The sequence below is a fragment of the Tinamus guttatus genome, unplaced genomic scaffold (assembly GCF_059628265.1).
Source record: "Tinamus guttatus ecotype Peru unplaced genomic scaffold, ASM5962826v1 Tinamus_guttatus_pri_ptg000459l, whole genome shotgun sequence".
Taxonomy (NCBI): Eukaryota; Metazoa; Chordata; class Aves; order Tinamiformes; family Tinamidae; genus Tinamus; species Tinamus guttatus.
In genome coordinates, this window is record NW_028288993.1 from 10,394,402 (window position 1) to 10,410,057 (window position 15,656).

General features: G+C 41.8%; 1 protein-coding gene across 3 annotated transcripts; it reads right to left on the bottom strand.

Moving 5' to 3' along the window:
• Positions 1-839: 839 nt before the first annotated feature.
• CCDC62 (coiled-coil domain containing 62) lies at positions 840-15,311 on the bottom strand. Of its 3 annotated transcripts, none has more exons than XM_088532541.1 (13): positions 15,218-15,311; positions 14,794-14,986; positions 14,011-14,168; positions 13,161-13,262; positions 12,671-12,842; positions 12,489-12,590; positions 11,316-11,404; positions 10,288-10,391; positions 8,933-9,676; positions 5,616-5,787; positions 4,778-4,909; positions 3,048-3,140; positions 840-960 (listed from the first exon to the last, which is right to left on the bottom strand). In XM_088532541.1, exons 1-12 carry the CDS (start codon positions 15,251-15,253, stop codon positions 3,054-3,056), a joined length of 2,091 nt encoding a protein of 696 aa, XP_088388667.1. In that variant the 5' UTR covers positions 15,254-15,311; the 3' UTR covers positions 840-960; positions 3,048-3,053. The 3 variants fall into 3 exon arrangements, with proteins under 3 accessions (XP_088388667.1, XP_010220463.2, XP_010220462.2); XM_010222161.2 differs by having other exon boundaries at positions 10,288-10,388; positions 14,002-14,168; XM_010222160.2 differs by having other exon boundaries at positions 14,002-14,168.
• Positions 15,312-15,656: the final 345 nt, after the last annotated feature.

The window sequence follows — 15,656 nt, forward strand, 5'->3', positions numbered from 1 at the left end:
CAAGTGTTGGGTTTCACCGCAGCGAGGTCAACGATCCGGAGAGGCCGGCGGCGGTGGAGGCGGCGCATTGTCCTCCTGCCTTGATCCGGGACACGGAACCTCACAGAGGCCGGTAACTCAGCGGGACGCAGAGCAGAGGCCGAGGGGGCAGAGGACACAGCAGGCCCTGCAGAAGCGTCACAAACTGCCTGTGAAAGTTGTTGCACAGCGTGTTAAATAGGCAAGACAAAGATGAAGTGCCCATCACCTTTATTAGCTGGTTTGACCCTTTGGTTGAAAAAACACATTCAAACTGTGCAAAACGCCTTGCCCAGCATTAGGTCAGTGCTAAAATCAGCTCAAATGCTTCAACAGCTGGCCACATTCTGCCTGCCACCACACAGTGCCCTGAAAGTCCATGCAAACAACCTGATCTCATTATAAGCTTTTGTTAGAAGAAATAGCTGCCACCTGGGAGAGAGCCATTTTACCCACCTCGCAGGTGCCAACTGTCTTGTTTCAACCCCAGCCACAGTATTTCCTGGTTACAACACTAATTGGGAACTTCCTATAAACATTATTCATATCTCTTTACATGGTAAAAGCTCCAGAGGAAAAACAATGAACTAACCAAAAAGGGACTCTTGGCTGTGTCATACACTATAAATATTTCTGAGCCACCATAAAAAAAAGGTAAGAAAAATAGTTCCTATGTCGTAACAGTTACACATTTTAGATTCTAAAAGAACAAACTAGCATTTAAGCAAAGTTCTCAGATATAAAAAGTGTTGTTTATCTTGGCATAATTCTAAGTTTTATTTCAAGATGAAAAATATAGTCGCATCTTTCTGGTGCTCATGAATCTTTCAAATGCTCGTAGAAGAGCTATGGAAAATAAGTTGGGTAACTTTCCATGGTAGCTGACGGGTTGATAATCTTCAGTACCCAGAAATGCTTCTATAACGGAAACATCTTCATTCACTGCAGAAAATAAAGGTTTGTATTAAAAGATGGGAAGAGTTCCTCTAAAAATACCTTATACAATCACATGTACACATATATATAATTTTATTGTATAGATTTTCATATGCAGACAGAAGAAAAAAATCAGCAAAAGCCATAAGAAAGGGAGGAGAGCAGAGCACTTCATGGAGGGACAAGAGTCTCGGGGACAGCACTCAAGTGTTCTGAAATAAAATCATTCCTGTTTGCTTTGCAAAAAGGAGCAATCTTATTGCTGAAAGCTACTGAACCAGGGTGTACAAGCAGGGCACATGCTATGCTGTCTGTGAGCAAATACACTCCTTTTCTCCTTCCTTTTCTCCTTTGTGTGGCTTTTCAGCCCGCCCCCGCCCAAATTGTTTTCCTAAAGAAAAAAGGACTGACTGCTGAAAATGGCCAAATTAGGAAATTAACCTCATGCTTAGTGCACCTGCCATCAAATGATTTCAAAGCAATCAAGAAACATCAACTCAATCATTTCTCTAATTCACAAACATGCTAGTTATTTCTGGACCTGCTCTGGGTTTTGCAAAAGCTCCTTTTTATTTAACTAATCACAGTGATTCAGTGCTTTCTAATAAAGAAAGAAAATAAGAATTATGCAGCAGCCAGTGACTTGCACATTCACTTAATCTTGTCATGGATCCACGATGAATTGGGAGTACGTTTGTTTCATCAGTTCTCTCTCACTTGAAGTAAATGAGATTATTCCTGTAGGCTAAGCATGTGCTTACTGCTTTGCTGCATCAGCATGGTGCTCAGCACTTTCAGGGATTTGCTCCTGAAACTTTACAACATCAGTAGCTTTGGGATGCAAGTCACAGGGCTGGTTTGCTCTATAAATCTCCATTTTGTGCTTGGTTTAAGGCTCATCTTTGTAGAGAAATTAGGCCTCCCTACACAGGAATAGCACAGCAGTGTGAGGTAAAGCATTCAGGCTACCCTGCGTCAACTCCGTGTGAGAGCCCTATCAGTGTGTGGCAAACAGAGCAAAGTGACTTTGAAGGAGAAGTGTGTGCAGACTTGCTGCAAAAGGCACCTGCAGAAACCAGAGAACACGAGAGTGCCATAAACCCACGCTGCTCCCCATGGGCACAAAGGGTTTAACTCCACTGGAGTGAAACAGCCAAGGACAGCAGAATTTGAACACAGAGGGAGTGCTGAGCAGCAGCTCCCCACTGGACCAGGCTATTTTGTTTAAAAGCATCCCTGGTGCTCCCATGAAGAATCACTAGGAACACCCAGGGCCCCAGGGCTTCGCGCTCCAGCCTGCTGTGTGCTCACTTCCCCACACAGACAGGTTGTGCCAGCCAGCTCTGCATCTCCCTCTTGCCTATTTTCCTCCCATTGTTACTAATTCTTGCCAAGTCCCATGTGGTTTCTGGTATTTTAACCATATCTGGTTATTCTTTTGTCCCCAGACCCAGACAACATGGTGCCTACTGCAGGCATCCACATTGTCACGTGAATGTGCAATTCACATTAATACAACAAAAAATCAGACAATGAGAAATTCTTTTTTTTTTTTTTTTTCCTCCTCCAAATCTGCTACAGGCAGGGCAGCTTTTCTCTTCTGAAGCAGTTCTATTCAATACCTTCTACTTTTGGAGCTCAGAGCCCAGGAACAATATGCTAAAACAGCCACTAGCCATGGCATTGAAAAACACTTCCGAACCCCTTACTGAACAATGTTCATATCCTTGATCCTGTTATCTGTAACACACAGAAGGGCTCCAGCTACAATGAACTATGTGCAGGTACAAGAAAGACTGCAAGAGCAGGAATGGAGCTGCACAATGCAGCAGCCCACACTTTTTCTGGGCAGTGACATGAGGAATATGCTTGAGAACAGTGTTATTATTCGACTAAAGGAAGCACTGGCTGCTCTAATGTCTGTTTGCTGCCACAATTACCTTGCAAGAGTTTTATTGGAAATGTACTCAGAGCAGTGCACTTAAAATCTTGTGCTGGGCCCATTTCAGAAGTGCACGCGCTTGTATTAATATTGCAGACATAGTTCTAAAGAGGGAAACAAAATCAAGGGAGAAAAAAATCTTCATACTCACTCAAGATCACAGAGAAAAGAATGGGAGTTTAGCCTCGCTTTCCTCTGCAGCTGGCAATGGTGATCTGCAAAGAGCCTCTGCGAGCTCTGTTGTCTACATTGTAATGCAAAAACACTACATGGAAATCACAGAACTTAAAACAGATAATAGAAAGCTGCTAGGCTGAAGTTGGAGAACAGCAAAGACACTTTTTAATCCTCTTTTCCCTCCCCCCAAAAGGGAACAGAATCCCATAGGTACAAATTCTTACTGATCAAATACTGAGGGTTATTCTTAAGCTGTACTGTTTTTAAAGCCCTTTTTAACTACCCCTCAGGTAAAGCTGGTGTTAGGCACAGTTGGTTGGCCTGCATAGATTAAACAGAACACGCTTGACAAGTCTGTGCCCAGAACCACTCAGAGCAGATCAAAGTCCTACAGATGTGGTTCAGAAGCTGCCCCCACCAGTAAATACAAGCCAGCTTTATTTTCTACCCACTGAAGCAGTCTTTCTAAATGAGAAGCCAACTTCAAAAATGCAGTATCAGGTTATAAAGCTCTCTGCTAAAAGAGAGTTGGTTTAGTTAAGCTGTGATACGCCGGTGAGAAGGCAGGAGCCAGGCGTGGGATGGGGCAGCACAAGAGCCACGAGCAGTCTCTGCTTTGCAAAAGGTCTTAAGGAACCCACTCGACAAGACAGTCTGTGCAGAAGACTGCGCTGGATGAAACACTGAATGAAACCCTGCAGATGAACTCCCAAACCAAGTACTGGTTCAGTTCATGCAAACACTGGCACACAACCTTTGTACTCTGCGAGTCTGTCCCAACACAACTAAGATTTTCTGTTTCTAGCCACTATCAAAATTATTTTTGCCTGTTATTTATAGCAATAGGCCAAGTTCATCTAAGGATACAAGGGGGTGCAGCATTTGTAGGGGGAGGTAATACCCTTCACTGGAAAGCAGGGCTGAACTTTCAGCACATACCCTTTTCACCAAGAGTCTGCTTTAAAACCAGGAGCCCCCCAGACTCTCACTTTGTGATATACATCAGTGCACATATACTCATCTCTAGTGAAAAGTGGTGCAATCCCTTGTCATAAATCCTGGTGGTAATTCTTAAAGATATTTGCAAGAACAAACAAATGCCCCACTCCAACTACTTTTATTGCCTGTATTCTGAGGACAACAACCTCTCTGACAGGGTTCAGGCTTACAAAACACACTGCCATGCCAGCTATGTGCAGGTTATTTGCTTTGCCCATTCACTATGTTCTCTGGCCCTGCGATAAGAGCACCGTAACTATTAATCTACAAAAGCCTCAATTTATTTATGCTGAGAGTCTGATTTATACTCAAAATCATAACTCTTGTATATATCACTCCTGCATTTTCTATCGTGGCTTCCTTTTCAGAAATATATCTGGCATGATAAACCAGTTCTGAACACAAGTCATGCTTGTGCTCACTCTTTTTCCGGAACTCCTACAGATTGCTCCAAAATGACTTCTTCCTTCCATCTGTTTAGACACATGCAAATGTCAAATCCGGTCATGACCTTGAGGAGTCACAAAAAATCCAATAAAAACGTCTTACGTATTTCAGCCTAAGGCACGCCGGAATTTTTTCCTCTTCAGCAAAGCGCAAGGAGGATCTTGTTTATAGAGTCATAGCACAGGTCAAGCAGAAAGGAGAGGGCGTTTGCAGTGACTCTTCCCAGCTACCTAAATCTAGTCATGGAGCAATAAATACCGCATTAACACTGCTGCTGTTCGGGCTGCGGCGAGGGCTTGTGCGGAGAAGAGGGCTAAGCTCCAGATCAGCAACCATCTGTCGGGACTCGGCCAGCAAATGCTGCAGCTTAGTTGTGCTGGAACAGGCCTCCTAGGCAAGAGAGAAAGTGAGCCAAAGTTACTGATCTTTTTGGAAAAGATCTAAGGGTTATAACGTACTAAGGAGCATCATCTTCATTTTGGAATGTCTTAGTTCAAAACAGCCCTGTACACTGCTCCAGAGGCCATCATCACCTGCCTAGAGGGTGGCATTTCTGCTAAGCAGGTCAGTCCTTCCTAGAACCAGCTTTCTAATAGATACTTACACACATGTGTGCCTAGCACTGAGCTGAAAGCTCTGAGGAGACGAGACTAGTGTTTCAAATGGCTCAAAAAAGCAGCAAGCTGATTAACAGCTCAAACAAGAGAATTTATCTTGGCAGCTGATAGGTGAAGGGCAGTTGGTGACAGCTCCAAATGTCACATCAGCCTCTTCCTCCAAGTCTGTGCTCGCATATGTAACCAGCAGAGCTGTAAGCTTGGGCAGACACCCCACAAAACCCTCCACCCCACCAAAATACAAGCTAAAAAACAAAAAATGATATTCCCAGAAATTCATTGAGCCAGGGTGCGAAACTGCACTCCTGGCCAAACTGCAGCCCCATATCCACAAGAGACAAACAAAGCACACACAGATACACAGCCAGCCAACCTACAATTTGAGTCTCTACTTGCATGACAACAGGCGTTCACTTTCCTTCCACCCATTGCAAATCCCCCTAAAATTAATGTAACCCATTCTGCAATAAAAAACTAACTTGGTCAATAGTAGAATGGCAGCATCTCTTGGTTGGCTGAATGGCTGAGAGGTTGCCCAACTCCAGAAGGAAGTCTGCATCGGAGAATCTTTGAGGCCTGCCTCCTTTTTGAGTGGATGTCAAACGACAGGGAGAATCCAACTGAAAAGAATTCAGCTCTGCATTTCCTTCACTGTTAATAAAATTAAAACATTGCCAGAAACAGCATCACCATTCTTCCTAATCTTTCAAAGAAGAATCATGCGACAACATACTCATGGGCCCTGGTCCAAGGTAATAGCCAAGCACAAGAAGTTACTCTGCTCCTTAGAGTTGTTCCCATGTTTAGCAGTTTCATATCAGTTTCATTCTCTGAAGAATATTCAAGATATTTCAAGAGCACTTCTATTATCACATGCTTTAAAAACTATTTATCTTTACAAAGAACAAACACAAAAGGCAATACTTAGTTCCTCCTAACACTCTACTAATACTCTAGTACTCTTTCTTCTCTCACTCTGTTTTTGTTTGTTTTTTAATCAACCATTTAGCAAACTTAGCATTTGTAGGTGTACATTTATCTTATAGACTTTTATAGACTAATGACTTTTAAAGTCATTATTTCACTTTGGAGATCACAGGACAGTTTCCCCCAAGAGACTATTTATTTATTTATAATCCATAAACAAACAGCACATTTCAAGTATGGTTTTGGTAAGCTGTCATTAAGACCAAAACTCAGTTGCTTAACTACCACTTCAGTGTGGAGCTGAAGCCTGAGACCTATTGGCATGCATGTTCCCCAAAGCACAACCAAGTATTAGCCTAGCACCAAATACATTTTAGTGTATTTAGGAGTTTCTGAAAAATAAAATATCAGTTAAAGCACAAATCATACCCAGTGCATTATTACTGCCCAAACACAAACTCATAGCCATCGCACACTTGTCTTAATACAAATGATCCTTTAGCCCTAAATATACCTGTCAAAGGACTAAAAGTTCTCTGTTACACCTTTGCACACCAAAACTTAATTTTATTTTAGCCTGCCCTATAGAAACAGTTCATAGTTTTAATTGTTTAAAGGCCAATTTTATTACTACATATCAAATTCCTCCCCCAGCTCCAACACCAAATTATCGCAGGTTAATATCAGAATTAATAAAATCTGTAGCACATTAGAAATCTTCTTGATCATCTACTCTTGCAGCACCCTAGCTATACGTTAGGGCCCAAGGATTAGGATAACTGTAGGGGGAACAAGGTTGTAGAGAATGAGAAAAACGTCGCCTGCCCCTGTGCTGTGTTTCTGGACAGCACTGAACGCAGCTGGAGCTTGGCCAGAGGCACGTCCTGGTATCTGCTGGCAGTTTCAAGTTATGCATTTGATTTCTATATTTTATGTTCATTTTCATGATCTGATGATGTCGTTTGGTGGAACGACACATTCCATACTGTTACAGAAAGGTTCTTTTTAAACGGCATTCAGTCCAAGAAAAAGCCCATCTGAGAGATGCCAGCTCAGAACTGTGTGTTCTGCCTCACTTCTCTTGCAAAACACTAGAATATGAGAGACTTTTAAGAGGACTTTGTGTTCACCAGCTCCTCAGAAGAAAATGCCTTTTAGGAGACATCTGACTGCATAAGATGTAGCAGTCTGCAAGTAGAGGATAGAGGTTATGTGATGAACACAGCCTGTTTTGCAATATAAACAGGTAGCAGTGGCAGGGGGAAGAAATAACCAGGTTTGATTTTGAGGCCCTGATCTGCTTTAAGGACCAGGTGGAATGGGCCAGTATGAGCACACAGACCAAATAACTCTGCTGAGACTCCAATTTAAAAGGGGAACCTGCATTAGCATCCACAGCCAGCAGTATTTCTCCAACCGAAGTGAAGTCAGAGCCCAAAAAAATGATTCCTGTATTTCACAATCCCTCTTGCAGTTAGATAAGGCATTTCACTCAGTTAAGAGCCTCCTTGTTAACTGTTCCAGAATTCAAGAACTCATGTCAAAAATATTTGCTGGGTTGACAGGGAGGTGCCAGCACCCTCCCCTACACATGAAATACATCATCAGCACTACGAAGCCAGCAGTGGAAAACTGGAGGATCCACATTCAAGTCCTAGGAGGAATGTCACGCTGCCATTAATGCCTAAACAATAAGTCCATGCTGATGACTGCAATACTAAATTTTCCCCCCATTTAAGGGGAGGGAATGTATTCAGTGGCAGATGAGGCAGCAGACAGTTGAAGGGTTCTCTCCAAGTAACAGAGCTCTTAGGAACAAATGTGGATATTGAGAAAACCTGCTGGGGCAGCAGATAAGATCAGGGCAGACCTAAGGGGAAAGGATAGAGACTTTCTTGCTGATTTAACAACCGAAACTAGACACAGTCCACACGCAGCAAGCAGCTCAGCTACGGTGTGTGGGCGTGTGCCAAGACAGCACCTCTTTTGTCACTGGCTGCCCATTGACTTTTTTTTTCTGAATATATCTGTCTCTTTGCACTAACAATTTCTGTAATTTCTTTTTTTGTCATTGTCTCAAAAAACAATATAGAACAGAAGCCTTGCTACATCGGACACTTCTCAATGTTAAACTGTTTGAATGTTGGGCCAGGCTCTCTAGTAAAATTCTTAGGTTTAAACAGCTGTTCATTTGCAGTGATCAAGCTGCACCAGCTGAAGAACTACTCCCCTTTTTCTCCTCCTGTCTAAAAGGCAACTATGAAATCTCTGTAAAAACTTCAGAAATCCTTCTAGAAAACAGTTGGTTATTGACCTGTAAGCCTTTTTTTTTTAAAAAAAAAAAAAAGGAAATACAGAAAATGAACCAGTATGATAAACGCACAGAAACAGTCACAGCTTTAAATGTCCTTGCTTGTGCAGGCTTACAAACAGCTTCTATAAATGTGAGGTGGCATTTATAACCCGGAGACGTCTGAAAACCACTGAGATGTGAGTATTTTTATGACTCTTTCCAGTATTAGAAAACTCATTCTGCTCATCTCCAACTACATGGCCCTCATTTTTAAAATCTGTACTTTTCCTCCTTCATGGGTTTATTTGGCAAGTTGTGCAGTAGTGCAGCTTTCCCAACCCTGACAGTTTTTGTGGGTAAAAGATGTAAAAAATAAATGCATAACAATAATGATACCTTAAAGATATTTTAACTTATTTTAAATTTACTGCTTTTCAATTTGGTAGTCTAATTTTAAAACAGAAGTTACTTTCGTCATCACTCGAGATAATGCAAATTATTTATAGCTTGTCCACCAAGTTTCTACATAATTATAGCTTGCACCAGTCTACTTCTTAAATGTAATGAGTACATAACCTTACGGGGCTGGCACACTTTTTCTCCTCTGCAGTCTTGAGACAGTTGCAAGGTTTTCTGTGCCATGTATTTCCACTTCCTTTTATGGGTTTGAAAATCTTCATCCATTCCAGATCTGTTACAGGCTTCCACCATGCAGCTTTTTTTATGATGAAGTTATTACTACAGGAATCAGATTCAGGCTTGTGAATTACATTAAGTGTGTCTCTGCTTTTTGAGCTGCATAAAATTCCATTTCTCTCTTCCCAGTTTTTATCTTCATTATCAGTTTTGTCAGATTTGATAGTGTCCTGAATGGAAGTGCTTTGTGAATCTACACAAGAATTGAAGTTAGGCCAATGCTCACATACAGGTAAGGCCGACTCAAAGGTTTGATGGTCTCCACTTTCCAATCCATTCTCGGAAATTTCCCAATTTCTCAAAGGCCTTGTGTTGTTTGTCCCACAAAATACTTTGCTGCCTGGCTCATCGGAGCTTGATGCAACATCCTGCTGTTCCTCCTCTTCCACGAGGACAGCCAAGCCTTTCACAACTTTTTGACACCGATTTAAGTGTGCTGAGGTAGCTTTCTCCAAGTCTGAGGCATTCAGTAACAGTCTGTTCTCTGCTTCACACAGCTCAGAGATGGTTTTTAGCCTACACTGCTGAGCCTGTGCAGTTCCACCTTCCTCGCACACGGTGCCCTCCCTCCTAATAGTCTGTGCTTCGCTGTTACTTTCAGGGGCAGGGAATGCCATACCTGTGCTACAATGGCATGATAAAGAACCATCAAAAACTACATTTAAAGAGCATATATAGCTCAGCATATATATAATTATAGTATATGCTATATATGTGCTCAGCATAAGCCATACATTAAACATAACCTGTAACTACAGTTTGGCAATAGTTTATATACCAGCAGACAGCCATACCCTGCCAGAACCCTACAGAAGTCTGCCCAGATTTGACTGTAGGTTACTTTGCAGAATCACTCAGAGTCCTGTCATATTTTATACAGTGTAGTAATTCTGTCTGAACCCCTAGGGCATGCACCAATTTCCTAATTTGAAAGCAAAATAAACTTTGAATTTTAAACAAAAGAAGTAGCAAGCCAGACTAATGTCCCTATGAGCAGACCAGGCATTTTTAAAAACAGCATGAACTGTCTGGCTTGCATACAGTACTTTATGAGTGATATTCACGGTGACTTCTGACTCCATAAAGCAGGTACCTGAGAATTGCATTGGATATTTGTGGTTAAGCCTAGCAAATTCTTGACACAGCACACATCTGTTTCAGAATGCTAACTGCAGTTAAACAGTAAAAAGCCTGTCCTCAGAAAGTAAGCTAGTATAAAAAGTAGGTTACTTTACCGTATTTCATGTGTCTTCTTTTCATGCTTTTGTCTTAATTCCTGTGAACTCTCCAAGTTGAAATGAAGAAATTGCAAGTCACGTTGCTGTTTTACATAAATCTGCTTAAAAATAGACACAGGCATTAATGAGAGTCTACAGTACAAGAAAAAGGTTAAAATGTCACCACACTACTTTTTAATCCAAAAATATCCTCGAAATATCTTTTTAGGCTAGTATCTATAGTGAAACTTCAGCCAAATCCTGCCAAATCCAAAAGGGTCATCTCAGCATGTATTTAGCAAAGCTTAGTATATTTTGCCATGTTCTGTGGGTAAGGACAATATAAATTATTTCTGTGAGAAGACTGCTGTGGTCTTCTGAAATCAAACCACTTTGTACTATAAATACAATATATTAAGTATCAAGTAACGATAATATTTTGTTATTATGTTGTTTAGCACTACACAAATTTCTAGAGGTCATGCAAAAGCTAACATTGATTAACTATTAGGAGTTAAAAAAAAAAAAAAGAGCTTTGGGGACATCAAAAAAATACAAGCAAGGGCACAGGTTTTAAGGCTTGTTTGAAGCAGTTCTTGCAGCAGCCTGTGCCTCTCCAGGTTGCCTGAGTTCCCCTTGGGCATGTGTGTGAGGCTGGGCACTCACATCCCCCCTGCCTTTCATGTGACTTCTTGGAGCCTGGCACCTTCTGCTTATAAACATGCCCTGATGAACTGTTCATCTAGATAGGGCGCCCCACTTACGGCTGTGAGGGAGATATTTACTCATTGCAGCACTGAGTAAATGAAATTATGACTCTAAAGGTAAAAGCAAAAGTAAATATAAGGATTTATATAATGGATTTTTAATTTTAACAACAATAACAACCCTCCCAAAAAAAAGCATTCCATAGTGGTATCAGCAAGGCAAGAGAAGATTTGATTTTTTTTCTAATGAAAGAACAGCTACTTACAACTTTTATACTGTTCTATACAGATCTAATATTCCTGCAAAATTCCTTCATAATCTCATAATTAGCACTGTACCTGCCGCAAACTTGATAGTTCTGTATCAGTCCGTACTTGTTTAGATTTGGCAAACTGAAGAAGTTGGTCCTTTCTATTTGCTTTCTCAACTGTTTCAAAACACACAGTTTTCAAATTACTTTACTTGAATAGATATACACCAAGTACCTTTGTACATGCATCTGTCAATAGTAACAGAAGCAAATACATAAACAAAACAAAAACATTTTTTAAGATTAGCAGGATCTTTCCCCCCCCTTCCAAATAACAAAAAGAGCATTAATATCAAGAGACAACTAAACAGAACGAGTATTTTCCTAGGATTTTAGTCGTGGCAATATTTTACCCATTGACTGATTTATTTTTGATATTCTTTCATGGAAAGGAAATGACAGTAATTAGTTCTATTTCATGTCTGTACCAGGAAGGGCTAGAGAATGCTTCCTATTATTTTTAACATAGTTATTCATGAGATCAATATTTGGCAAAAATAATTGGAGGAAAAAAGGGGCAGGAAATAATCTGTCTCACAGCATGGGATATCTTTGGTCATCTAATTTTTCAAGGCATCTCACTTGCCTGTAAGAATGCTGCAGCAACAAGTGGCCTTTCTTACCCACTGAGGTACAATAAACACTTCTCTCTCTACTCAAAAACAAAGTGCAAATATCAACAGAGAGCAGGTCACAGTTTTTCAAGTCTTGCCTATTAAAACAGTCTAAACCAAGTATAACAGTTAGGGAAAAGCAACAGACAAAGTCAGCTTGTAAAACATACTTCTTCCGTGGAAATGACTCCTTGCTGACCACAGGAGGGAGTGAACGAGGTGGTAATTTTACAGGGCCTAACCTGTTTTGTGAGTGGTTTCTTTTCAAGATCTAACTTTTCTACACAGCTTGTGTCAGAAGAAGAAAAGTCATCCTTATTTATCACCTTAATATCATAGCAGACAAGACAATCCCCAAAATTTCCGAGAGAGAATGCCCTGGGTAGTTTTACTCCTTCACGTTTTATCACAGAAAAGCACAATGTTGACTAATAAAATATTGCTTTCATAGAAGAATGATGCTTAAAGACATATACCTTTATTAGAACTGCAGTACAGGTCGATAAGAAGCTGTGTCCTTCCTAGACGTTAAGGGAGGGCTGTCTGAAAGTCCCCACCAGGCACGAAAGCCAAATGTCCTCACTTACCACTAAGCGCAAGCTCATTCTTCAAGTAGCCATTCTCTTCTTTGAGGTGCATGATTTCTTCCCGCTGGTCATTATTTTCCTTCATCTTTTCACAGAGGTCATCTTTAAAGCAAAATATAATGCAGAATCACAAGGAAGCGCACTGATTTATACTGAATTCAGTAGCTGGTATAAACATTTACCTTTCAGCTTATTTGTTTCAAGCAGCAGTTCCTTCAGCCTCAGTTTGAAGTCCTGCTTTTCTTTGTTGATACTGAATTCCTCTGACTTAGCAGCACGCAGTGCACTCTCCAACTGTTTGAATTTTGATGTAAATTCAGTAATGTGATCAGTTGCTTCAAGTATATCCTTGTCCTGAAATAGGACATAAAAGCACATTCTTCATTACTGTTTTATCTTCATGTCAAGGATCCTGACAAAAAAACAGCACTGCAGTAGTTATAGGTACTTCACAGCTTTTATTCAAGCTCTAGGGAAAAGAAAAATTAGAGGCAGGAAACAAACATATTTATGAAAGTAAATGTTTCCTGCTTGTTGACCACTTTTCCCTTCTCAAGTTTAAGAACAAAACATTCAAGTGACTAACAGTAACAGAAGCACTGCAGTGTAGTCACTAATAACTTTACTGCAATTTGACCACATTTAGTGCCTGGTAAAGATAACAGATGTTACCTTCAACTTGAGCATAGTAAGAAGCTCCTGCTCCCTGGCTTGCAGCTGGCCTATTTTAGCAGACAGCTCCAACACGGAGCAGTTGAGATTTTGATTTTTCTCCTAGTGAACAAAAATAAGTGTCAATTACTACTTCAGTAATTGAAAGATACTCTCTTTCCAGTAAACAGATTCATAATTTTGTTTAAATGTTAAGAATGGGACTGTGAAATTCTGTAGGGATTTTGAGAAGGGAGAATAAAAATCAGTCTTATTCCCCAATCCGTTGCAATCAAACTTGCTTGCCATCAAGGGTCTCAATTAAGCCTACTTAATTTAAACTGATAAGATACATGAAAGTGAGGCATACTGCCGTATTGTACTCTATACAGGAGAAAAAATATCCCAGTAAAAACATTATTGCCAAATTGATTAAAAAAATGAAATGGTTAAACAGATATTATTTTCATATCCTTAAACCGGTTACAAGATGTTACAACTGGAAAGAGTAACCTAAGCTGTAAACAAAACTTTCTGAACTTCCTAACTCAGTGGCAGTTTCAAGAGGCAACACTGCCTTTTACAGGCCGAATGCCTCACATCTTGGAAACAAGTCAGTGCTGAGCAGCGTCCTCCAAACTAAGCAAATAAACAGCAAACTCCAAATCTAAGTTTGGGATTTTTTTTTCCTTTTTTAATGAAAATCAGAGCTATGCCTTAATCTGGTGTTATAGCATTAGAAGCCAAATACAGATCCGAAGCCTTAATCTGAAATATTTGCGAATTGGTGGAATTCATGAACGTCACTGCTCTCATTCTGCACATGCATGGACTGCAAGATTTGATTATCACTCCACCCTACCTCCAGCACCTGGCAGTGAAGAGTTGTGTCTGTTGCTTTTTGAGAGAGCTCTTTAAACTTCTGCTGTGTATGTTCAAGCGTTGTCTTACTGTCATTCTGCTGGGATTCTAGGACCTTTAACCTTTGGGTTAGTGTTTTTATTATTTCATTTCTCTTGTGCAGCTCATCTGTTTAAAAAAAAAAGTGAGGAAGTATTTGTGAGCTCAGTACAGCCTACACAATCTTTAAAATGACAGAAATATTTTAATCTGGTGTTTTAAAATCATGTAATTCAGAAATGGATGCAAAGGATGCATTTGCTGAAGTAGGATCACATACCTGAGGTTATTTTCCCTCATAGACTGCACATTTTCATATTTCCATAGTTACCAGGTCAGGCGGATTATGAATTCTGTTCTGACCTATCTTTTGAGTACTGCTGTCAAACAAGACTATTCAGAGCTTTGAGCTGGGGTTGCTTGTGGACAGTGTCAAAACTGCATGGCAGAACTTCTGGGCAGAGACACTGCTGTGCACCACTCTGTTTGCAAAGAGCTCTCTTCCCCGATATGTGTTTCATCGGTCCACAGAAACAACTTAAAAATCAGAAGAGAAAGTGCTATTTGATTACTAAATTCCCCTCAAAATCAGTAGTGTTGTTGGTCCATCTATTGCATGTGTTTTGATCTCAGAAAGGACAGAACTAAATTTAATGCTGGAGAAAATCACTCCTTACATGGTGGGGACCCAGGAGTCTAAGCACCTGAATGCGCTTAGGAGACCAGAGCCTTGTGCTCTGTGCACACCACTTACTTTCTAGGATGTTGCACCGTTCTGCTAAGGTCAGTACTCGTTGCCGATCGTCTTCCCAGGCCAGAAGCTGTCTCTGGTGCACTGCAACCATGTCGTTGAGCTCCTTCTCACGATCCTTCAGTTCTGCAATTAAAAGCTGCAGTTCGTGCCTCTGTTTCTGAATGGTGCTGTTCTCAAAGCCGGGGCTCAGTTTCTATAAAAGGTAACAAATAGGACAGACTTCAGCATAAAGAAAAAGTGACCAGCTCTGATAACAAATGCCCAGCATAGAATTTATTCTAAATCTACTTTGAAAAGGGAGACCATCCCCAAGAAACATTCCTCTCCCTTGCCGTGCCGTCCACGCGCATTGACTGAGACTCTTAGTGGTGCAATTACTACAAACGTGAGCGCACCGAGAGCTCAGGCCTCTTCCTTATTGTACCTGGGGCGAAGCGGAGCGCGGCGGTGATGAACTCATAGGGGTTTGGGGACCAGACTCCCGCCACGCGCTGGCGGAGCCTCACAAGTGTTCACGCTGGGAGGCTCCGTCCGAGCCGGGCGCTACATGGTCAGCCGCCCGCACTGCCTCAGAGCGGGCAGCCCTGCCAGGGCGAGAACGGCGAGGGGCGCCGGGCGGCCGTAGCCTGAGGGCGGCGCTTTGCGGGCGCTCGGGGGAGCCGCGGCCGCCGTCCCGGACGGGCAGGGAGGGCGCGAGGGCCCCGCCGCCCCCTCAGCCCCGCCGCCTCCGGCCGTTACCCCGCAGCCTGCGCGCGGGCCCCGCCCCCGGCCGTTAAGGAGGCCCCGCCCCCCGGCGGCCGTTACGGGAGGCCCCGCCCCTCCCTCCCAATAGTCCGCGGGTTCGCGTCCCCGCTCCGCCCGTT

Excerpts from the sequence above, each read along its gene's own strand:
- CCDC62 (XM_010222160.2), bottom strand. The coding sequence starts at position 15,253 with ATGAGTTCATCACCGCCGCGCTCCGCTTCGCCCCAG. Across the intron at positions 13,263-14,001 it reads TTCACTGCCAGGTGCTGGAG|GAGAAAAATCAAAATCTCAA; the intron begins GTAGGGTGGAGT and ends TTTGTTCACTAG. Across the intron at positions 12,843-13,160 it reads TTACTATGCTCAAGTTGAAG|GACAAGGATATACTTGAAGC; the intron begins GTAACATCTGTT and ends GTCCTATTTCAG.